This window comes from Otolemur garnettii, unplaced genomic scaffold, assembly GCF_000181295.1.
Source record: "Otolemur garnettii isolate 467f Iridium unplaced genomic scaffold, OtoGar3 scaffold00001, whole genome shotgun sequence".
In the NCBI taxonomy this organism is placed as follows: domain Eukaryota; kingdom Metazoa; phylum Chordata; class Mammalia; order Primates; family Galagidae; genus Otolemur; species Otolemur garnettii.
Genome location: NW_003852396.1, coordinates 32,127,127 through 32,153,143, shown reverse-complemented (window position 1 = coordinate 32,153,143; position 26,017 = coordinate 32,127,127). Strand labels below are relative to the sequence as shown.

General features: G+C 36.3%; 2 protein-coding genes across 2 annotated transcripts in view; both read right to left on the bottom strand.

The window, feature by feature from the left end:
- Positions 1-2,309: 2,309 nt before the first annotated feature.
- Positions 2,310-3,257, bottom strand: LOC100958304 (olfactory receptor 51L1). The gene has a single exon (XM_003780965.1). It carries the CDS (start codon positions 3,255-3,257, stop codon positions 2,310-2,312), a length of 948 nt encoding a protein of 315 aa, XP_003781013.1.
- Positions 3,258-12,038: 8,781 nt separating this feature from the next.
- MMP26 (matrix metallopeptidase 26) overlaps positions 12,039-26,017 on the bottom strand; it is a 14,774-nt gene continuing 795 nt past the window's right edge. Inside the window, exons 3-7 of the mRNA XM_012805050.2 lie at positions 15,821-15,897; positions 14,378-14,598; positions 13,538-13,686; positions 12,800-12,925; positions 12,039-12,301 (exon numbers count right to left, since the gene is read on the bottom strand). Coding sequence (XP_012660504.2) covers positions 12,039-12,301; positions 12,800-12,925; positions 13,538-13,686; positions 14,378-14,598; positions 15,821-15,897 — 836 coding nt within the window. The remainder of the gene's footprint in view (positions 12,302-12,799; positions 12,926-13,537; positions 13,687-14,377; positions 14,599-15,820; positions 15,898-26,017) is intronic.

Here is a 26,017-nt window from a genome sequence, read left to right as displayed (position 1 = left end):
TTTAGTGTTTAATGTGAAGAATCCTTAGGATAAACACTTTTGAAAGAAAAGGAATGGAAATAGGGAGCACTAGGAAGAAGAAGCTGAGCAGTAAATTAAACCTTGATTTCAATCTTGTTCAAAATCACAAGGACTTCTGGAGTTAAAAGTGTCCAAACAAATTTTTCTGCTTCAGACCTTCAGGGTCTAGACCTTTATGCCTTTATATCTCAGTTATTGAATGGGTCATAACTGTACACAAAGCACGTTTCTCCAGCTGAGGCAATCCCTGAAAAGGTTAAAGGTTGAAGTCTCCCTGTTGTCATCACTTCCAGCACCTGAGGTTACAAGTCATTTACTGAAATGGGACCAGGTAGTGGTTCTCCACGTCCATGAACCCAAGTTTTATTTGGATTTGGGAGGGAGAATGCATGATACTTTGGACAAGTTTTAAGTTTTTCCTAGAGATTGGAGAGTATTACCCACATGTACTCTTTCTAACCCTTTTGCTTTTCTTCATGCTACTTCCTCTTCCTGGAATAGTTTTCCCAGTGATGTGCCGGTAAACTGGAGCCTAAGAAGGTCTTTTAAAAACTCTAGTATTAGTGTTTTCCAATGTATTGGTTTTAAATATGCCTATTCTAGCCAATTTCATATGAATAATTCATACAGAAGACAGAGTTAGAGCAACACATGTCTTTCATGAGCCAGCTTTAGCATGTTACTTCCAGTTCTGTCCAATTGGTAAGAATGAATTTAACACAAAAAGGGTGAAGTGTCAACTGCTTTGACTCCTGAATCTTAAATTCTCAAGTACAATTGGCCACTTTTTAATAACATCATTGTACCAGGTACCTATTTCTATAATGCTGTTATACTTTAATGTTACTATTTTATATATGTCTCCATAGTAACTGCCACAATACATATTTTGTTTGTCTCAATATGTTTTTCTCAAATGAGTGAATAAACTCTAAAATTTACACTTACAACTATATAATATGTACTCATGATTGTTGCGGAAGACCAGCTACATAGTGCTGTGATAAGGAAGTCCCAAGCTCAAAAAGTTTGCAATACAGCTAAGAATAAAAGTGAATATATATTAAATAATAAAATATCGTGCTTGAAACCAAAAGTATTGATAGTCCTAGTGAAAAATTTGAAAAATAATGAATTATCGACAAAAACATTGGTAAAAACACATTAAGACTGAAGATCCATGTGAATATGTATAATAAGAATAAAATTAAATTAAAAGACAAGAGTGGAGATTGTGCACAATTTCCAATCCACTCACACTTTAAGACATGAAATCCCCTTCTGTGTGAGAGAATACACAATTGTCCAGATGTTTAGGTAGGCACTGTGAGGCTTCCTTAAGCAACACACATTTAACTGCTTCAGCTTTTACTGGCAAATTGAGGCAACTGGTATATCTAGAGTAGCATTGAGAGAAAAAAAATACATCACTGCCCAGTGGAGATTAGAACTTAGTCCATAGCCAACAACAATGGCAGAAATTCAAAGTCTGACTTGGAATTCAAGTTCCAAACTTGTTCTATAATGTCAGAAATATTTTTATAAAAAGTTATAACATTGTGCCTGGTGTGATGGCTCAAGCCTATAATCCCAGGACTCTGGGAGGCCAGGACAGGTGGATTGCCTGAGCTCAGGAGTTCAAGACCAGCCTGAGCTAGAGATAGAACCTATCTCTAGAGACAGCCTGGCATTGCAGCTGGCACCTGTAGTCCCAGCTACCTGAGAGGCTGAGGCAAGAGGATCACTTGAACCCAGGAGTTTGAGGGTGCTGTGAGCTATGATGCCACTCACCCTACAGAGGGTGAAAGTGAGACAATGTCTCAAAAAAAAATGTTGCAACATTGTGACATGAGAAAAAAAATACAGGAAAATTATTAGAAAAAGAGATAGAAAATGATAAAAATGTATTTCTGAGCTTTAGATTAACATGAGAAACTAAACATACTTATATTTGATGTTAAAAGTTACTGCCATTATTATCATTGATAATAATAATTATATTAACAGCTTGATAGAATTTTCAGAAACTTAATTTTTAGCACACAAATTGTTAATTATTTCACACAAATCTTATAATGATCTCTGGAATACATAAGACCATAATTATCACAAATCATCCAAGAAAAAAAATGAATCTCATGTAGGTTATAGATTAACTGATATTACATATATAGAAAGTAGAATAATTAGGAATTTAATCAGATCATCAATACACATATATTTTACATTTCATATATTAAATACATTTCCAAATATTTTCAGTGGGAAAACTGAGGGATAGAAGTTCCTTAAACCCTCCTTCCCATTCCAAACTTTCTGAGAATTCCTACACGAATCTGCTTTGTCCTGACACTGTAGACAACAGGGTTAAGTACTGGGGGGAGAAGCAGGTAGATGTCAGCCATAAGGACATGGACTATAGGAGAAAGGTGCTTCCCAAAGCGATGGACCATTGACACCCCAATAACCGGTACAAAGAAGATGAGCACCACACAGATGTGGGATACACACGTGTTGAGTGCCTTTAGCCGCTCTTCACGAGATGCAATACCCAGCACAGCATTCAGAATCAGAATATAAGAAAGAAGTATGAAGACTGAATCCACTCCCAGTGTGACAATGACTACACACAGTCCGTAAAGGCTGTTGATCTTGGCATCTGAACATGATAATTTAAGAACATCCTGGTGCAAGCAAAAAGCATGGGAGAGGGCGTTGACATGACAGTAGTGATAGCGCCTCAGTAGCAAAGGTGTGGGCAGTACAACGCCCGTACTTCGGAGCAAGCAGGCCAAACCAATCTTGCCAATTGCACTGTTGGTGAGGATGGTGGGGTAGTGCAGGGGACGGCAGATAGCAACAAAACGGTCAAAAGCCATGGCCAGCAGCACAGAGGACTCCAGGAATGTGAATGTGTGGATGAAGAACAGCTGAGCATAGCAAGCGCTTGCCTGGATCTCCCGAGCATCCAACCATAACACGGAAAGCATGGTGGGAAGTGTGGACAGGGACATACCCAGGTCAGTTAGTGCCAGAATGGAAATGAAGTAATACATGGGTTGATGGAGTGAAGACTCTATCCAAATGACAGAGAGGATGGCAATATTACCAATAAATGCTACCAAATACGTGAGACAGAATGGGATTGAGAGCCAAGAATGAAAATGGTCTAGTCCGGGAAGACCCCGCAGGATAAATACGGGCTCCACAGCATCACTGTTATTGCACACCACCATGGTGATCCTTGAGTAACTTGACAAATAATGAGGAATATTTCTTCGTTATTCTTCTTTATCCCTCAAAGGCATCTCTTGTGAACACAAACAATGGAATCAGGACATACATCTTTCCTGTAACCTTATGCAGAAAATCAGGAGGTATTTCTTACAAGCTTCAGGTGAGAAACATTTCCCAATATGAACGAGCACAAAACTCTGGAACAAAAGGGTGACCCATGCAAATATGGTCGTCTCTGTCAAGAAATGTGTTAGATTTGTATCAAGTCCTCTGAAAAATTTAAGCAACACAAGAGCAGAGAAAAAAAACTTTACTATTAATAAGAATAAGAAGAGGGATGAGTCAGAGTAATTATCTTTGAATTTGTATACGTTTCCTATCAGTAATGTTCTGGAGTTAATCAGTAATTGCTTCTTGGCTACCTTTTTGTTCATTCCAATTGACTAATTCCAAAGACTCAACATAATTACCTTCTGAATTTATTTTATTTAGTAACTTATAACATATAAACTTTCAAGTGTTAAATATTTAATGATAAATGATAAATAACATTATATAAAAGGAAGGCATAAAAAAGAAAAAAATATCATAATTCCAAAACATTTTTTTAATGAGCATAGTTTTGTGCTATTTGATATATTTAGTATAGCAACTGTTTCCTAACCTAATAATTCTTCGTGGCAAAACAACAGCACCTATATATACAATGTGTGTGACAAAAATAAATCTCTAGGGCATAAAGTCACTATGCAAATTCTTCTAAAGGTGTTTTTTTGTTTTGTTTTGTTTTCTCTCCCAGAAAATAATGAGCACACTTAACATCGTTATCACATATATATGTCTTAAGTAAAATAGATAACTTTCCACTTTATTCACCATTTTTCACTCTATTCACCACTTTGATTAATTGCTCTTTTGAAAAGACACTTACATTAATATTTCAAAAAGAATAACCAACCCAAATATTAAATGATTCTCCAACTTTTACCTACTTTCAAAAACCCATAGCAATCCATACATACAGTCCTAACAACCGACCAGCAGAATCTCTTAGAAACAACCAAATTATTTCTTCCCATTTCAAAAAATGATTCTCATGTTTGGCTTTGCTTTGCCTCAGCAATCTTTCTGGTAATAGCCTCTCATGCCATGCTGGATTTCAATGCTAGCTTTTCTATATCCTGAGCTGATGGCACTGGGGACAGCAGTTAAGCACTGAGGAATTCTCTGCCCCTTCTGTTCTCTGATTCTTTACTTTAGCCCCTAAATAGCCCCATTGACTGTCCTTGAGAAAAACCTTCACTTACCTCATTTCTTAGCATCTGAGCCTCATCTCCATAGCAACATGTCACATCTCCCTCAGCCTCCTACTAGACTCTTAGTCTCTGACTTCTGAAAAATCTAACATGAGACATAGCCCTAACCTAAAGCAAAAATCTCCCCAAATGTGGACTCAAACTCATGTTATAGCATTAGAGCTATTTAGTAATGACTGTATATTGTCTTCATTATATTTAATAAACAGTTGTAATTTTTTTTAATTTTACTCTTGGTTTATTCTTATCTCCATTTTATGGTGTGAATACTGACAGTTCTTAGACTGCACAACCTTGGATTCCAAAGAGGACTTGACCAGAATCTCCATCTGAGGAACAGAAGGAAATAGAAAGTCATTTTCTCCATGTGACAAGAAAGATTTGTCTCTTCCTCTTGTCCCTCATCCCTTCAATTCAGAGTCCCGTACTCTTCTCTAGCCCCAAGCAGTCTAAATTGAACTTTTGCTGGCCCCATTGTCTTGGATAAAACAATCTGCCATTCACCAAATTCCACACCTACCTAGCAGAATATTTGTTAAGAGCATGTGCTTGTGTGTATATTTTTTAACCTTGAAGTAACTTTTTTCTCTCTAGCCTTAAATATCCCTAACTTTATTTTTTCTTCATTCTGACCCAGAAAATTTTGTTCTGCTTCCTGTTTTATAGCTAAGTTGAGCTCATAAAACCAATTTAGGTATTAACATTGAAATACATAGGGTGACGGCTGTGGCTCAAAACGTTAGGGCGCCAGTTCCATATGCCGGAGGCGGTGGGTTCAAGCCCAGCCCCACCCAAAATGGCAAAATAAATAAATAAATAAATAAAAAAAAATAAAAAATTGAAATATATAGAAAACACACACAGAGAGAGCCTCCTCAATGGAGATACTGTTTCTTTAAACTTATGCCAGGAAATTATTGTGTGCTTTTACATTTCATTCTTAAAACTCTGATATAAATCACATTTTCTTGAGTAATTATATAAGTTGTAGGGAATAAAGTGGATCACTGCTCTTTGGAATTTTTTTTCTATTCTGTGTGCAGGTCCTCTATGTGCAGATTTCAATAATTAGAAAACTTCAGTCCCAGTAGGCCTGAATATCTGTTATTACTCCCTATTTTTCATTGCATATGCTGAAGGTGTACAATGTAATGTTTTGACATGCAGATACATAGTGAAGTAACTATTACGGCCACACAAAGTATCCTATCCATCACCTTCCATAGCTAACTTGTGCATGTACATGTGTATATGGTAAAAGTCCCTAAAATATAATCTCTTGACCAATTTTCAGGATACAATACAATAATATTAACTAAACTTTTCATGCTGTGTTATTAGAACTTTGTACTTATTCTTCCTACATAACTGCAAGTTTTCACCCTCTGACCTCATATTCTCCCACACCTCCCCATAGCCGATTCCACTCTGTGTGTAATCTTCCTTTCTTTCCCTCTCACCTGTCATGTCTTCTACTTTTTTTTCAGTCCTTCATTGCTTTTTTTTTCTCTATTCATTTTCTTCTGGCTTATTCCTAGGTCATTGACAATGATTCTTTGTTGCTCTTTGTTTATTTTAGTACCATTTAATCACACTGACATGGAAAAAAAAATACCAGGGAGAGACTGGGAGACCATTTCCAAGGGCAGAGGCATGAAAAGACTCGTGTCACACATTCACTTATTCCAAGTAATTAAGGGAGAACCACTGATGATAAAACCATTTTCTTACAGCCTCTGCAGCATATTAGCTGAATGAAATTCTCAAATATGTAACTTTCACTGAGCAGCTTATTTTTATTTATTTATTTTTTTTTTTTTTTTTTGACGGAGCCTCAAGCTATCCCCCTGGGTAGAGTGCCATGGCATCATGCTCACAGCAACCCCCAACTCCTGGGCTCAAGCGGGTCTCCTGCCTCAGCCTCCCAAGTAGCTGGGACCACAGGCGCCGGCCACAATGCCTGGCCATTTTTTGATTGCAGCCATCATTGTTGTTTGGCGGGCCCGGGCTGGGGATTCGAACCCGCCACCTTAGGTGTGTGTGGCTGGCGCCTTAGCCGCTTGAGCCACAGGCGCTGAGCCAGCAGTTTAGCTTTAAATTGCTAAAAAAAAAAAATGGAACAGGACATTATGATATTGTTGTAAATTACAAAATTGTTCACAGAGGATGATGCCCATCAGTTTTTCCTTCTGCATAAACTGTATATTGTTCTTCTAATAATTTAACTCTCTTCAGCACTATTTCTTAATATAAAATACCAAGTATGCTAAAATCTACCTGCTATTTATTTGTAATTTAAAAATTAAAACTTACCTGAAATTTCAACAAAAGACCATTGCATTATAAGCTTGCTTGATCTGTAACCAGTAGTTAATTCCCCAAATGGCCCACAGTTTCATTATGCCTTTTTCTAACTAAATGTTTCTTCACTATGGGTAAAGTGATATTCTCTTTCTGTTTCTATTTCTGTGGCTTTCTCTCTCATTCTTTCCTTTTACTTATTGTCTAAATATATCTTTACCTTTCTTATTCTGTTTGCTGCTTCCATTCTTTCTATTTTGCCTTTATTTAAATTCGTGTCTTTTCAGAATACAATTCTCTATTTTCCCAGTCCTCTTATTGCCTGTCTTTCTTCTCACTTCTCTTTGTGTCTCTGTAGCTCTACTTCTTGCCCTTTTAGTTTCATCCCTCACCTGAGGAGAGTCCCCATCACTACCAAAAGTTGAACCTATACTGTTTGCAAAGGTTATGATTTTGACTCTTCATGGAACTCAGGTCATGAAAACCTTTGACTCTGTTAGTGGTAAGGTTTAAATGGTTTCACAATCACTATTAAATACTCCTAGTTTCTCCTGGGATAGAAAATTAGAGATTGGTGTCAGAGTTTGCAGAATCCCTAGAGATGAAATGACTAAACAAAGCTCTTATCCACTTCATGGATAGTGCATATAATATCCATGTAGTGGCAACAGCATATAATACTGAAAACAGTAGACATGCATCCTAAGTCCCTCTGCCTTTCCCAGTACTTTATTTCAAATGTCATGGTTTTCTCTTCTCAACTGAGAATAAGATAATTCTTTTTTTCTTTTTTCTTTTCTTTTTTTTTGAGACAGAGTCTCCCTTGCCCTGGGTTTGAGTGGCCTGGCATTACAGCTCACAGCAACCTCAAACTCTTGGACTCAAGTGATCTTCATGCTTTCTAAGTATGTGTGACTACAGGCATCCACCACAATGTCCAGCTATTTTTAGAGATGGGGTTTCACTTTTGCTCAGGTTGGTCTCGAAATCCTGAGCTCAAGCAATCCACCCACCTCAGCTTCCAAGAGTGCTAGGATCACAGGCATGAGCCATCACATCGGACTTTCTTTTTGAGATGACCAGGCTAGAGTGCTGGGGCATCATCATAGCTCACAGCAATCTCAAACTCTCAAACTCCTGAGCTCAAGTAATCCTCCTGCCTCAGCTTCCTGTATAGTTGGGACTACAGGTGCCTGCCATTATGACTGGCTAATTTTTTTTCTATTTTTAATACAGACAGGGTCTTGCTGTTGCTTAGTCTGGTCTTGAACTTCCAAGTTCAATTAAGAATTTCTCCCCTGTTGGCCTGCCCAGCCAGAAAGTGATTTTTTTTTTTTTTTAATAACAACTCTGGCCCAAAGGAACACTGACACTTCAGCTTTAATTAGAGGCATTGTATAGAACAATGATAATGTAGTGCAATGATAAGCCTTTCCATTATAAGGTGTTTACCACTTCTCACTGAACATAGTCATGTGCCTAATAAGCATTTTCAAGCAACAACAGAATTCCAAAATCCATACTGACTATTATTAAGGCATAATTCATCAACTTGTTCATTGCTTTTTCACATAACCTCCCAAGACATTCTTTTTCTTTATATCTTGCTATACTACTTCTACTCATTTACTTTAAAGTTTTGGAAACAATTTATACATTTCTACCAAGATACATTTTAGTAGAAGTGATGTTACCGAGAATGTATTGAATCTATTAAGCAGTTTTGGGAAAAGCAAAACATTTGTGATATTAGATATATCAGTCTAAGAACATAGACATCAATTAAGGTCTTTAACTTTTAAAATGTTGTTTTATACTTTTCTATTTAGAGATTACCTTCAATTTATTCTCAAGTATTTGCAAATCATTTCTGCTAATATAAACAGCAAAAATAAATTATCTTTTCCAATATTTTGTACTAATATATAAAATAAAGTCAATTTGTATTTGATCATTTTCCAGAAAAATTGCTAAACTTATTTTTTATTTCATAAATGATCTTTATACTGTTTAGGCCTCATTTTGCACAAATCACACTTCCACAAATAAAGCCAGATTCTTTTTTCCTTATTTCCAATTCCTAAATCATACTTTTGCTTTTTTAGCATTGGGTAAGATCTTCAGTGCATGGATAGGCAGAGGCAGTTTTTAAAAACTCTATTTTCTTTGCAGATTTCATAGGTAAAGTTATCTACATTTCATAATTAAGTATGTTGCTAAGATTTTTCTTATGACTCCTTTTATTAGAGAATGTAGTCACCATCTATGATTCATGTGATAAAGGCTTTTTGTCAAGAACAGATGCTGAATTTCACAGAATTATTTTAAGTCTATTGAGATTCATAATTATATAATCCAGATTATTTTCTTTTAACATCTTATCAATGTGATTAATAGAAAGTTAGTTCTTTGAGAAGGCAAATTAAATTGATAGACCACTAGGTAGATTAACCAAAATAAGAAGAGAGAACATACAAATAAACTCAGTCAGAAATGAAAAAGGAAACATCACAACTGATACATAAATACCAAGGATCATCAAAGAGAACTATGAAAATCTCTCTGCACAAAAATGAGAAAATCTAAAGGAAATGAAAAAATTCCTATAAACATTTAACTTCCTTCCTCAAATCAGTCAAAATATAATTCCTGAAAATATAATAATGAATAGAGAGATTGAATCAGTAATAAGTAATCTCTTAATAGCAACAACAACAAAAACCAAGACCAGAGGGAATCACAGCTGATTCCCTCTGTCTACCTCTGTCTACCTGTCCTATGAAGAACTAGTATCTATCCTATTGAAACTATTCGAAATGATGGAGAAGGTGGGTTTCCTCTCTAATTCATTCTACAAAGTCACTATCATCCTGGTACCAAAGCCAGGAAAGAAAACAACTATATAAAGGAAACTACAAACCAACATCTTTGAGGAACATAGATGCAAAAATCCTTGACAAACTAACAGCAAACTAAATCTAACAGGATATGGACAAGATATTGCCAGTTTTGATATGCAGATAGTTTATTTAGGATAACCACATCACTGTTCATCATAATAATAGCCTGAAATTAAACTTATAATATATTTGTCATATTTTGTTATGAGATCATACAAAGCTCAAAAATAACTTCCCTCCCTTCCCAAGAATATTTTGCATCTGTTTGGTATGATAACATTATTAAATGATCACCCACGGGTAATTTTTAGATTTGTCGTTTAATCATTAGATTATTCATTTTTCCTCTTTTGTCAATATGGAAACTATTTGTGGAGAAATGCAATTAAGAAATATGTTTTTAAACATTTATAAAACTATTTTGATTTTCTTTTGTTTGATCAAATTTTGTCTGTTATGTGTATCTTGAGATATGTCATATGGGTATATGTTTTGATGTGCATCGGCTAAAAATTGTAAACTTAGTACCTTTGTAGTTTTTCAGTGTCTACAGGAGTGTCAAAGTATCTCCTTTTCCTCCATTACTTGTGTTAGTTTCATGTACACACTTTCTTTTTCACTTACTATTCTCACAGTAGATTAATAGTCCTATTGGTCTTTCAAGTAATCAACTGTCAGAGATTGGGGTCTCCAGAAGCAGATATTAAGACAGAGCTGAGGATGTGCACAATTCATTAGATACTGAAACCTGTGAAGGGCAGGAGGATGAAGTAGGACTTGGCAAAAGGAAAAGCATACCTGCCACAGAGGCCTGAAAAAGTCCTGGCAGACACACTGAGACTCTTTGGGCTACGCCGGGGCACTTAAAGTCCTGCTTCACTCCTTTACCTAATATAGGATACCCTGGGAAGGGCTGATACTTCTTTGAAGTTGATACAAACCCTGGAGCAGCAGAGAATGTATCCCCAGTCATGTGATGCCCCATAACTCATAGAGTTCTCATCAGTTTTACTGGCTTCTATCTCATCTTCTTTCTTCTAGCTGCTCTTAGGAACCCAAAGTTATCATTCACACAGAGAAATTTGAGTCCTTTAGAAATCACTTTCAAATATTCTTTGTAACTCAGAAAATATATGCCCTAAACTGACTGTGTTAGCATTCTTTTTATAATGAAAATACTGCTGTTAAAATACCTCCTTTATGTGATTTTTCTTTTACATGATTTTACATTTTCCCTTTTTCACACTGTCTTGAATATGATCTTTTCTGATCCATTATGAACAGTGCATCAAATGTGGTAGCCTCACATCTTCAGGGGAATGCCTCCATTTCCACTTACCACCCACAGTTTAATTTCCTTCTATCAGATATTTCATTACTAAAAGAACGCTGTTTGAATCAAAACAATCCATTGTGATTGAAGATTCCCCCAACTGTCTAAACTACAAATAGAAATGTCAGAGCCAATGACTGGCCAGGTGAGTGGGATAATGCTGTAGGTGAACTCCCTTGTCAAACTCTTTATGGTTTCCCCTGTGTGTCTGATTACATACTGCTGATCCACCAATTCCAAACCTCCACCTTGGATTTTTTCTTCTAAATGCAGGCAGCTAAATAATGGACTGAAAACTTTAACTTTATAAATCGTATCTCAACAACAATATCAATAATTCCTAAAATTGTGCTGTCAAGGGCTGACTACAGTTGTATTCACTATACTATATCATAAACCCTATGACAGTAAAATTATTATTGTTTTTTAAATGTGTCAACTGAGTTATAAAGATGTTAAATAACTTGACCAAAATCTCATAGCTAATAAATAGATAAGCCACCAAACCCAATAGTCTCTCAAACTGACATCTTACATACAGCATAAAACATAACATCCCTTGAACTCTATCCAACATACTAAAATCTAGTGTTAATCTTAACCTTTCTTTTCTTGCAACTAATGCTAGAGTCCCATAGCTATCTCTTCTAGAGCGCTCCACTCTACTACACCCCTCCTTTTTGTCCTCATGACAGTGACTGAACATACCAAATGCTAAGGCATATGAAATTGTGAGAAAAAATTGTTACTCTTTCAAACTATCTTTATTATGATCCAGAAGTGTTCTGAGTGTGGATTCAGCTGCCCTGACTACATTCAAAACTTTAGGGCTTCGTTCTGGCACTTTCTGAGGCTGCTTTAGTGCTTGGAGCTCTTGATCCTCAGTAAAGCAACCAAAAGAACATTTGGAATGATGATTCTGTGCCAGCTTTAGGCTGTTTCAGACCAATATCTTTCTCCTTGTGGAAACAGAAGAAAATAGTCAATTTCAAGTGGATTTTCCTGCCCTTGCCCACCCCCAGCAGGAACAGACCATAAATTTGCTGGATTCTTTATATCATCAGCACCAAGATGGAAGGTTCTAGGGTTGTGATACTGGTACATGGGGTACATTATGGAGTTTTGATTCTCAGAGTGGTACAGGCCTAGAGAATGACCTATTTCATGAGTGGCAACCAGGAACAGATTATAACCTGAAAGAGAGTAAACAAAAGGATAAAATTAAACTATGCACAGGGAAAACAGAAAGTGAGTGGAAAATAAAGAATGAAAATAGGAAGCAAAAGAAAAAGAGGAAAGAATAAATGTTAAAGGGCAAGGAAAAGGTAGGCTACAGTAGAAAGTGGCTAAGAGGGAAACAGAATAAGATATTTGGACAGATAAACTGGAAGTGAACAAGAGTGAGGGAGAGGATTGGGGGACTGAAACAGGTAAGTAAAAAGATAAGGAAACAGAGAGTTGGAATATGACAAAGTATTTATTATGAGAGCACCTGTGTTCAGAAATGACCCCAGCTCCTCCAACTCATCCAGAGAAACTGATTCTTTAGCCAAAGCTTCCCACCTCACCCTGACCACTCTGAATCCCTCCCTCCACCCCTTTGTTGTATTGGAAACTCCAGCGGACACCACACCAACCGCCAGGTTGCCAGAGAGTTTTTAGCAGTCACTCCCAGCACTCAAGGCCTTTACCCGTGTTTGAAGATGACCAATGTTCATTGTTGTCAAAATGGATAACTCCTGGATTTACAGAATTTGGTAAAAAGGCATGGGCTAAGACACCATCTGGCCCATCAAAGGGCAAATCATCTCCATGATCTGGGGATGACAGAATCTTTGATCACAGTGGGAAAAGGAGGGAAACAAGAGCCAAAATGGTCTGAAATAAGTCTTAGGACTTAGGATATTGTGCAACAGGCTGCTGTTGGGTGCGAGAGGGCTAAGGCATTACCTATGCAAAGGAATAGTGTGCAGCCAAAAGCCTAGCTACTCCCTATATCCCAGAGTATAGCAAAAGAGGGACAGATGGCAGATACTGAGTAAAGGTTACAGATTAGACACAGAAACCTCTCCCAAAATGGTTTGGGAAAAGGAAAAGAAAACCTAAGCCCTACAAGTTTTTATAAACAGGTTGGATCAACTTTGAATGGTATTTCAACAGATTTGGGAGCTCTGTAATATCTTTTTAAAAGGAAAATGTGGGATCTCCCCACCCTGTTTGCACCACAGTGAAACTGCTACTCTACCCATTGTACACTTTACTAGAAACGTCTTTCCTGTGTTATATACACTTTGCTTTGCTTTGCATTAAGATTGTGCTTGATTTTTTTTTTCTCAGAAGCAGAACTAGGTGGACTGGCTTTGTGTTTATGGATTGGGACTCTTTGTCCTTTACACAGGGCATGATATCCCCCCATGTCAATTTCTAACCCCAGTTCAAGAAAGAAATCTTGATGTCTGCATCTTCACTCTGCACTTGCTGGAAGATCAGGGGAGTCACAGTGCTCCATAAGGAAGCTGCATTATACATTATGTCACTCACTGTGGATGGCTTCATAGCATGTGGGTAGTTGATAACCCTGAAATAAAAAATTTCTAAGTAAAATCGTTGAGTTATAGGAATAATCTTAACTCTAAAAGTGAATAACTGCCTCTGTTTTGAGGCAAATGGCTTAATATGTTTAGGCCTCATTTTGCTAATCTATAAAATTGATCTGATCCCAGGCTAACTGAATCAGAAATTAGAGTAATTAAATATGCAAATATAGATTTCTAAAAATTGTAACAAATGACACACATTATTCTCAGGGAACACCTGAGAACCACACTGTACATGATAAATGAGGAAAAAAAAATGTCAATCAATATGAACTAAACTAAAATGGATAGCATTCTGTACAACATAGTATTGTTTTGCTTTACATATCTCCAATGTATTTTCTGTCTCCAGGATAAAGATTGACTTAGGCAGGTAGTAATTTTTCAAAATTCTATTCTATAACTTCTATATATTTACACAATTAAAAAAATTAGTTAAGGGAAGGATTTGGTTTATGGCCAAAAGTTAGTGCTTAGCCTCTACTTTCTGAAGATCTGGTTGAAGGATGTTAGAATGAGATCTGGTAGAATTGCCTTCTCTGAAGGAGATTTGGGGTTTTGGAGATAATTTAAGGAAAGCAGAGGACAGTAGAGTTGCCTCTAAGAGAGGCCTTGTAGAAAGACCTTTGATATCATCACCCCACACATCCCCCACACCGTAATAATAAGTACCTATATGTCACAATGTACTTATTCAGTTTGGAAGTTTCTGAGAAGATGGAGGAGTTACCCAGCTCAGGTACCCCACAGCAGGGCTGGTGCAGCACAGCATGCATTGGCTGGTCTGGTAGGTCCATCTTATTCAGATGGAACTGTTGTGGGAACTGTGGCTGTTTCTCCAGGGAAAGGAGCAACAACTCCTTCTTGGTCAGGAAAAATTGATGAAAATGTTCCTGGTTGAAAGATTAGGAAGGATGAGACTCAGGATCAATATGGCAGACGCAGAGCATCAGTTACCCAGAGTACAGCTTTTTTGAGAGCCTCAGAGAAGGTTGCTTAATCTGGTCATCTTAAAGCTCCTGCTCTCTGGAAAATAATGGAAACTCGCCCTGATTTTCCATGTCACTGGTGAGGTGATACTAAATATAAGTAACAGAATAAAAGTGACCTTGATAAGATGTACAAATTTTTCCAAGAATAAAGTACCCAAGTTTCAGGATAGAGAAGCTCTAGAATAAAAGACATGAAGATATTCCCTGAGAACTTCCCAGAGAAGGTGACCACTGGTCTTTCTGACTGATTGAGGTTTTCTTAGTCAGGACAGAATCAGTAACATAAGAGGACTTAAAATTTGGCTGATTCTGCATTATATGGATTCCTTTCTATTAAAATACTTTTGAAGAGTCCTTTTTTTTTTTTTTTTTTTTTTTTTTTGCCAATTCAGTACACCAAATCTCAACTTCTGGAAAAAAATATAGCACCTTTTTATTATAATCAAGCTTTCTCTATATTTTAACCCTAGGTGGACCCAAAGTACTATAAGGGCAAAACTCATGTCTAAGGCAACTTGCTGTAAATTCAATGATTGATTTTTGCATATTTTATACTATATCCGTGTGCCTTTATTTTATTATCAGCTAAGCTGAATGACAAGAGACAAATAACTTACTACATTTTTCTGGGCTAAATATTAGCATAAAATTGAACTAGATCCATAAGCAATTATAAAATACATTGCTATTTTTGATGCCTAAGAATTTGGAGCAAATCCACATGTGGTAGATGGACTGGGAGATTTCTCCATCGATATGAAAGGGCCATTAGTCCATTTGAATCACTTCTCCTGGTCTCTCACTATCTCAAGTCTCAGAGATCCAAATACTAGAGTGTTCACCCTATGCCATGTAGAAGACCAAGTGTGTGAGAAATGAGCACTGGGACTGAATTATTCATTAGGTGTAAAGTCACAATCCCTACAGCCAAAATACTATGGGTCCATGAAAATATTTTAATTTCTTTTAAAATTAAAGAAAAAAAAAGAACTCATAGATTGATGACATCTTTATATGTAATGTTAATATATTTGTTTATATTATGCATGCATACACACATGCATACACAGAAGAACCCACAAAAGTCACAATGTAATAACGTGAGCCTCATTAGTGCACCTACCTTGACAAAGTCCCATCCTTCAGTGTCTATTGCCTGGGGCCCTGGAAAGGTCAGACAGTAAGGCAGAAAGATAGTGACTAGTGAGATGGAAGTCTCAATGGCAAATGCTCATTTCTCCAGTGCCTGAATCCATGCACCTAACATGGGTTGTCAGGCTTTTATAGCTGTGCCAGCAGCACTCAGTGACTCATGTCACTAGTTTGCCTTTTCTTTGCAGCAGTGAGTGTTGTCACCGCCCATACCTGGTGAGGGCAGAGTGGCCAGTATGCCAGAATGATGATAGCAGCAATGGAATTTATTTTTATGCTCATTTCACACCTGAAGGCCCTCAGAATTGTAGACCATAGAAGTAGTTATAGAAATAGAGTTAATCTCAAGATAGAGGGGACATTAGTGTTTAAAAATTGAGAAAGAAGTATAAGCAGCAGGAGATATATGAACAATTCATTACATCTTTATCAATCAAATAATTCCTTTACCAATCAACAAATGCAATCTTGCTCCAGAAACTAAAGAGAAAATAGGATGAAATTGAAGAAGAAAATGGTGTCCACTGTAATACTGGCCCACATCAGAATATGGAAAATCTCCAGGAGCCATTTAGAAAGATTTAGGAACACACAAAAAGAAGTAGGTAGTAGCTGTGTGTTGGAGAAAACAAATCATTGATAATAAGTTGAAATAAATAAATATATATGTATGTGGGGGTATATACATATATCATAGTATAAGATTTTAGGCCATAGCTTTAGAAATCAGAAAATCTGGGAATGGATCTTAACTCTACCTCTTAAATGCTATTCCACTTTAAGCAAGTTTTTTAATAATAAAGTGTATTTTCTCTGTAACTTAGGGAAACTAATCATATTTGTTTTGTTTCGTTTTGTTTTATTCAATGATAACTATGTACATTAATGAAATTCTGGGATACAGTGTGGTGTTTTCACATACAATTTGAAATATTGTCCTCAAACTAGTTAACAAAGCCTTCATGTCATTTTCTTAGTTATTGTGTTAAGATGTTCATATTCTACTTTGAGAAAGATTCACTTGTACCCTTGTAAGATAAACCATAGAAGTGATCCCTCCAATCACCCTCCCTCCACCCATTTCTTTCACCCCTCTCTCTCCCCCTCATATTCTTAGGCTGCTATTAGGTTATAGATTTCATATGAAAGCTATAAATTAATTTCATAATAGGGCTGTGTACACTGGATACTTTTTCTTCCATTCCTGTGATACTTTGCTCAGAAGAACACTTTCCAGCTCTATCCATGTGAACATGAAGGATGTAAAGTCTCCATCTTTCTTTATGGCTGCATAGTATTCCATGGTGTACATATACCACAGTTTGTTGATCCATTCACGGATCGATGGGCACTTGGGCTTCTTCCATGACCTAGCAATTATAAATTGGGCTGCAATAAACATTCTGATACAAATATTTTTGTTGTAATGTGATTTTTGGTCTTCTGGGTGTATACCTAATAAAGGAATTGCAGGATCAAATGACAGGTCTATTTTTAGTTCTCTAAGTGTTCTCCAGACACCTTTCCAAAAGGAACATATTAGTTTACATTCCCACCAACAGTGTAGAAGTGTTCCCTTTTCTCCACATCCACGCCAGCATCTCTGGTTTTGGGATTTTGTGGTATTATGAAGAGGACACCCCGGGCAATTGAAGCAACATCAAAAATACACTATTAGGACCTGATCAAACTAAAGAGCTTCTGCATAGCCAAGAACACAGTAAATAAAGCAAGCAGACAGCCCTCAGAATGGGAGAAGATTTTTGCAGGTTATGTCTCTGACAAGGGTTTAATAACCAGAATCCATAGAGAACGCAAATGTATTAGCAAAAAGAGAATGAGTGATCCCATCTCAGGATGGGCAAGGGACTTGAAGAGAAATTTCTCCAAAGAAGATCAGCACATGGCCCATAGATATATGAAAAAAATGGTCACCATCCTTAATCATCAGAGAAATGCAAATAAAAACTACTTTGAGCTATCACCTAACTCCAGTAAGATTAGCCCATATCACAAAATCCCAAAACTAATCATATTCATACAGGAAGATAGTAGAGGAAATTGAACTGGTCTTGGTACACAGGAAGTCACAATTATAACAATAAAAACTGCTTTGTAATTATTACTGCATTGACATGAACACAGAAATGAAGCAGAGATAAAGATTTGGAAACACTACATTTCATGAATAAAACACAGTCTTTATGGGTACTACTCATTGCCTAGACCTGAAATTGCCTTTCCCATAAGGAGGGCACATCACCCTATGCCATGTAGAAGACCAAGTGTGTGAGAGATGGAGAATAGATGAGGTTCCATGAGGTTCCATTTCTTGCCTTCCAGGAGCCCACCCTCTAGCAACCACAGGGATACCTGCTACATGAATCCTGAGAGTTAGCCAAGGCACTGTGCTTCCTTCCTTCCCATCCCTGCCACTATTTATCCCTGAATAAACCAAATGAAAAAAAAAAAAAAAAGACTATGTAAAGAGTAGAAATCTGGTTGAGAATTTTAGGCTGAATGTTTATTACTTATGAATTTTCCCAAAACTTCAAGATTACAACCTCCATGTCAATTGTCCACCATTAATTGATTTTAATAATTTTTTCTCCTTCCTCCAGATGCCCCTATTCCTTGGGTCTTGTCCCTAAAAACCCAGTCTCAGTCAGTCAAATTTGTTTACCTTTTCCTATGCCTCAAAAACACACATGACCCTTCTATGGTAATGCAACTGTCATCAGTGTCTCCTATGAAGAATCACGCCAGCTGTTCTGTGGTCCCTGCCTGTGCTCTTCAGGCTGAATATATATGCCATATCTAACAGAGGATTCTTTGCCTCCACAATATTTGGCGTTGGGGAGAGGAAGTGGAGACTGTTCCAACTGTGATATTAGCATAAATACGGGTTCACAATTTAATTTTATTGTCCTGGAAACAAAGCTCTGGCATAGACCCTATGCAGAAAACAAAACAACAATAAAAACCAAACAGCAAGCATTAAAGATGGAAACTAAAGATCATGAACAAATTTATAAAAAGAAAAAATACTGGAGGCCTGGGAAGCCTATTATAAAACAATTCTGTTATGTTGTGCCATTAGTAAAAACTAGAATACATTATGAAAAATAATATAAGTTAAAAATGAAGCTCAATGAGGATCTAAGTCACACAATCAATGGAGAAAATTAGCTTCAAATATAATATCCAAATATTCCATTAACAGTGGTAAATAGCACACACACAGTTGAGTTCCACCCTTATTGCCACCTTGTGAAGATACAAGGTATAATTTCTATTTTTTTTAATTTTTGCTGAGTGTGTGTGTGTGTGTATAAAATCATTAGAAAGAGAGAGAAAACTACTACTCAGCAGCAGCACCAGAGAACAAATTATGGAATCATATCTTGAATTAAATATAGAAGACCAAACAGTGGTATTATTATATAATTACATTTATATGAAGCCCAAGAACAGGTAAAACTTATTTACAGAAAGAAACCAAAATCGTGGTTGCCTCTGTTATGGAGAGGATTGTTGGTAAAGGACCATAATGGAAATTCCTTGGGAAATGACACCATCTATTTCTTCACTGGTGTCTGAGTAATACACATATATTCACCTTTCAAAACTCACTGAACTATATACACTTAAGACCTGCTCATTTTACCATTATACTTCTATGCAAATAAATAAAATTTAAATGCATAAAGAAAATAAAAATATAGTTCAATAAGTTACCAAAAACTACACCCATTTCACCATGTGGAATATATGACTAAGTATAAATGGTAATGTATGTGGCCAAATTAGTATATAAACAATAGTGTTCTTGACGTTTTGTAATGTGAGTGCTATAAACTATTTTATGTTTTAAAACAAGAAATTTATATGCTAAAAATATGGGCAAGTAATGGAATATCAACCAGAAGAATTAGCAATACTGGAGGTACTTGTGGTACACTTGGGGAGAAAATGACATCCTAAATCTGAAAAGGCAAGGTAGATTTCAGATTGCCTATGGATAGAGAGATAGTCATTGTTAGGCAGGTATAGGATACAGACAGCTTATTCATGATAGCATCTGTCAATTGTGTAAAACATGAGTTTGTTAGGTGAACTCTCACAATGCCACAGCCCTTATCAAATTTTTAATTCAAAGATTAAAAAAGAGAGGCATAAGAAATACACAAATCTTTTGATGGAGATGGTAAAAGTATTAATATCTGTGTCTATATCTGGCTAAGCAAGATGATTTATTCAGTGAGATATGAGGTTATCTTTACCAGCAGAACTTCATTATTAATATCATCAGCATACTTTTGATGTTCCTGTAGTCTAAATGAATTAAAAAGTATGGGTGCAATGAGAGAAATAATGGGGAAAGTTACTCAAAATCCATAGCAGCATTGAAAGAACAGAAGAAAAAATTACTATGTCTCTCCCATCTTCTAGGTGCCTTGAACAACTCATTTTCTAAACTCTTCACTATCATCAGCAATCCTTGCTATGCTCCTGCATCCTCTCCTAAGTTCTCTTTACTCAGTCCCTACTGTTCATATTGCTCTCTTGCCCTTTGTCTGGAGATCAACTTCTTCTAGCTAGTCTAGGATTTCTAGGACATTTTGAAATTCCTTGTCTTCTCAGAGGAAGATGATCAGACTCCCACGACAGGTAGTTCTTCAGTGACTCTCACTTAATCTTGAAATTCTAGTGCAGAATTGTTATTAAATGAAACTCACCCCAAATTTCAAAATATCCCATTGTACACTAAAAATATACACAAAAAAAGAAATTATGTTTACAGGTCCACACACTACATTGTCATAACAGAGAGTTCTTCAATTTTCATAAACATGTGTAACATAGTCTTTGGAAACTGGAAGGAAGAAACTCATAATTTATTAGATGAATCAAAGTGTTCAATAGTGGCTCAGCACCTGTAGCTCACTGGCTAGGGTGCCAACCACATTCACCGGAACTGGGGGTTCAAATCCAGCATGGGCCTGCCAAACAACAATGACAACTTCAACCAAAAAATAGCCAGGTGTTCTGGTGAATGCCTGTAGTCTCCAGGGTGACAGCTTGAGACTCTGTCTAAAAAAGAAAGAAAGAAAGAAAGAAAAGAAAAGAAAAGAAAAGAAAAGAAAAGAAAAGAAAAGAAAGGAAGGAAGGAAGGAAGGAAGGAAGGAAGGAAGGAAGGAAAGAAAGAAAGAGAAAGAAAGAAAAAGAATACTTATCTCACAAGTTTTGGTAACTTCTGCCTCCACCGCTATTATGTTTGAAGAATTTAACAATTTTCTCTTTTATCTCTTCCTGATCCCAATTATCATTCAATAGAAGGTAGTTTAATTTTAATGCCTTTTTGTCAGGATGAACATTTTTGTTGGAGTTGAGTTCCACCTTTATCGCCACCTTTGTTGAATTTTTTAAATTTTGCTGAGGTTTGATTTGTATCCTATGATATGATCTATTTTAGAGTATGTTCCATAGGCTGATGAGAAAAAACGTACATTCTTAAGCTTTGGGACAGTGTGTTCTGTATATGTCTATTAAGCCCATTTGTTCCAGGGTCACATTCAAGTCCATTGCATCTTTGTTTAGTTTCTGTTTAGAGATGTGGTTCTCAACCTTCCTAATGCCTCAACCCTTTAATACAGTTCCTGTGGGTCACGACCCACACGTTGAGAACTGCTGATTTAGAGGATCTGTTCAGTTCTGTCAAAGGAGTGTTAAAGACCCTGGCATTATGATGTTATGGGATATTATATTGCTAAGACCCATCGAGGTCTATTTCAGAACATTTGGAGCATTTAAGTTGGGTGCATGAATATTTAAAATTGAAATGTCTTTTTCTTGTATTGTTCCTTGACCAGCATAAAGTGTCATTCTTAACTTTGATTGCTTTGAATCTGCTTGTATCTGAAAAAAGGATGCAACCTCTCCTTTCTTATCTCCATTTTTTTAAAATACTGCTTTCTATCCCTTAACCCTGCATCTTGATTTGTCCTTCAAGGCTAGGTGTGTTTCCCTGAGATGGCATATGCATGGCTTGTGCTTTTTCATCTAATCAGCTACCCTGTTCCTCTTCAGTAGGGAATTCAATCCTTTGACATTTATTATGCCATTGTGAAAGCTAAGTTTTGACCCTTACCTTCTACGTGTTTATTTTGGTGGTGGTCCATTGAGATGGTCAGTATTGAGAATAGGTCTAAGTATTTCCTGTAGAGATGGTCTTTTTGTCATGAATTTCTTCAGTGTTTATAAATCTGCAAAAGATTAGCTTTCTCCATCAATCTTGAAGCTTAGTTTAGCAGGATGCAAAAATGATTTTGTTTAAGAATGTTTAAGGTCAATGAATATTCTCTTCTGGCTTGGAAAATTTGAGTTGAAAAGTCTGCTGTCATCCTGATGGCTCTGCATTTGGCACTTAGTCCCATCAGTTTGCAGAATTTTTTTCTTTCATCTTGACTTCAGAAAAGTTCATTACAATGTGTCTTGGAGAAGCTCTAAGTGGAGATATCCTAGTTTTGATCTCCAACTAAATGGAGTGTGTCTGAATCTTTAGTAAAACTTGGGAAGTTTACTTTTATTGCATTAGATGCCTACATTTGAAAAACAAAGAGTGAATTAACAAATGCAAGAACCATTTTACAGAAATTGTGAAAAGAATAACAATCTAATCTAAAAACTTAGTAGAAGAAAAAAATAACCCAAATTAAATCAGAGATTAATAAAATTAAAAACAAATGAATTCAGAAAATTAATAAAAAAAGTTATTGTTTTTTTGAAAAAATAAATAAAATCTATAAACTTTTAGACAGATTAACTGGAAACAGAAAGGTAAAATCTCTACTAACCTTATCAGAAACGATAAGGGGGAAATAACAACATATGCCATGGAGCTACAAGAGATTATCTCTGAGTACCACAAGAAATTCTATGCCTAGAAATGTGACAATGTGGAAGAAATGGAGCAATGCCTGGAATCATATCTTTTCCTAAACTTAACCAAGAAGAAATAGAGAAATAGATCTCTTGAATAGACTGATTTCAAGCACTTAGATAGAGGAAACAATAAAAAAAACTCCCTAAAAAACAAAAATGCCCTCGTCCAGATGACTTCACACCAAAATTCTATCAAATCTTCAAAGAAGAGCTTATACTCATGCTGCAGAAATTATTCCACAAAATTGACAAGAAAGGAATCTTTCCCAACTTGTTCTACAAAGCAAACATTACCCCAAAACCAAAACCAGGAAAAAACTCAACTAATAAGGAGAACTTCAATTTCACTAATGTATATAGATGCAAAAATTCTTAACAAAATCCTAGCCAATAGATTATAGCTACACATTAAATAAATCATTCATTATGATCAAGCAGGTTTCATCCCAGGGATGCAAGGCTGCTTTAACATACACAAGTCTATAAATGTAATTCAACATATAAACAGAAGCAAAAACAAACCATATGATCCTCTCAATAGATTCAGAAAAAGCATTTGATAAAATTCAGCACTCTTTTCTAATTAGAGCACGTAAGAATATAGGCATTGTTGGCACATTTCTTAAACTGATCAAAGCCATCTACTACAAATCCACAGATAATATTATACTAAATGGAGTAAAACTGAAAGCTTTTCCACTTAGAACTGAAACCAGAGAAGGTTGTCCTCTATTGCTACTACTATGCAACATAGTACTAGAAATTTTAGCTAATACAGTTAGGCAAGAGAACAAAATAAAGGGCATCCAAATGGGGGAAGAGGAGGTCAAACTTTCATTCCTTGCCAATGACATGATCTTATACTTAAAGAACCCCCAAAACTCAACAACAAGACTCCTGAAAGTGCTAAAAAAAATACAGCAATGTCTCAGGTTATAAAATTAGTGTCCACAAATCAGTAGCCTTTGTATATGCTAATAACAGCCAAGATAAGAAGCTAATCAAGGACACAATTAGCATCACAAAGCGAAGAAATAGCAGTAGACATTACCAAATGGAAGAACATACCATGCTCATGGCTGGGAAGAATCAACATTGTTAAAATGTCTATACTTCTGAAAGCAATTTACAGATTCAATGCAATCTACATTAAAATACCAACATCATACTTTCTTTTTTTTTTTTTCCCATCATCAATATTTATTGAGCATTTACAGTGTACTAGGCACAATAGAACATACAGAAAACATTGTCCCTGCTCTTGAGGAGCTTACATTCTAACAGAAAAAAAATACACCTTTTTTAAAATGGCATTTTTGTTTGGTGTTTTCTGCAAAGTACTGAAGAAATAGTCTGTAGAGTGAGCTTTGGGTATAATTTAGCCCCATCATTATTTAGAGAAGAGAAAGAGGAAGAGAAAGAGGAAGGATTTTAAAGGCAGACAATGACAGACCATTCAGGATAGGTAGGGCTTAAAGGGAGATAAACACAATCTCATCAACTAAGGAGATTTGCTGTAGTAAAGAGGATGAGGGAAATAGTTTGTGGGATGCAAGCAAAGGAAGCAGGGTATCTTAGACATTGAGTGGAGCCAGAAAGATCATGCGGCCTTATTCCAAGTACACGGCCACCAAGTAGGAATGGTTGGTGACAAGACAGAAGGCTAAAAAAGGAAGGAAATCTTGTGCACCTGACAAAGAGAATAAAGGGTCAAAATCGAAGGCAAGCTATTAAAGAGTATCAAGAAATCCTTAAAAACCAAAAGTGATTTGGAAGCACAAAACTTACAGTTAATGCTACCCAATGTCATGATGGGCCAAGAACATTGTGGCTTCCTAAGTTAGAAAATGCCATATACCAAAATTTTAAATGGAACGTACTACTTTTATCCAATTAATCTCCCCCTCCCCCAGAGAAAATAAGAACTCATTTTTGGGGGGTACTGGGAGGGAAGAGAGGGGAACATGGGACATGGTTGGAAACAGCAGTTGTATTAGAATATTTGTTATGATATACTTTGTGTTTAAACTTGGTAAAAGCCCATTAGCTGCCAAGAGGGAATAAGGAATAAATTTTCAAAAATGTACAATTTCCTTTAGAGAAGTTTCAGAACCAAAAGACTAATTTACATGAAAAGCTGTAGAGAAAGTAGTTGAAAAGTCCATTCATAAAACTTTTATTCCACTTACATGAACTTAATACACGTGTTCTTAACAATTATGCTTGGATTGTTCATGAAAATTTCATAAGACATTTAAACAAAGCTAGCCATCATCTCAAGTTATTTCCCTGTTAACTATTTTTTACAGCACATGCATGTTAGGCAAGTATCAAAAAAAAAAAAAAATCACAAAAGCAAAAAACCTAAAAAAAGTTAAATACATGGGTTTTTTTGTTTTACTGCTGTGCCTGATATACACAAAGTAATGGATATCAAGCAATTCTTTTTACTGCATCTTTTCTTTTACATTTGTTCTTAGGTTGCCTAAAACATTTAAATACAAGTAAAATGAGTGTAGCAAAATGAAAGCAACAGCAGGTAACTTTACAAATAATGGAATGTGAACCGTTTCTGCCCTTATCCAGAGTAAATTGGGTCACAACTTTGTCTAGAGGAACACTTCTGTAGCTGTAGTCAAAGGTGTGCACTGAGATTGAGTATTCCACAGATACACACGGTTTAACACGTAGTATCCATGAGACATCTATTCCCACCACAGCCTGGTAAGTGCCCCAAACTTTAAAAGTACCCACAATAACTACACCTGTGACTGGAACCAATGATCCCTTTTATTCCCCACCAGGACAAACCAATATGTAGGCAGTTTTCTTTGCTCAGACATGGAAGCAGTTTTAACACTGGCCCTTGTAAAGCCACAATGTACCAAAAGTACTACGCCAAACATTTATAACTTGTATAAAAATTCCACATCCCCATATTGGCCACCTCAAGATGAAAACAGATAACTCCCTAAATGTTAACTGGCTCTACTCCCCTAATATTAAACATAAAAATCACATGGGAAATATAGAAATTCAAATAGAAGTAACATAAACCTGTCATAAATCGTAAACAAAAAAAACTATTTGTGGGACAGCATGGATGACAAAATGGTCTACTGTGTAAATTTTAGAATGAGGCAGACAAAAGTTGGAAGGCCGGTTAATTTTCCCCTCCTTCTCCCGCTTCAGCTTCATCTCCCTGGGTATCCGATGTCCACAA

Bases quoted from the DNA above. Each gene is read 5' to 3' on its own strand.
- LOC100958304 (XM_003780965.1), bottom strand. From the start codon at position 3,257: ATGGTGGTGTGCAATAACAGTGATGCTGTGGAGCCCGTATTTATCCTG.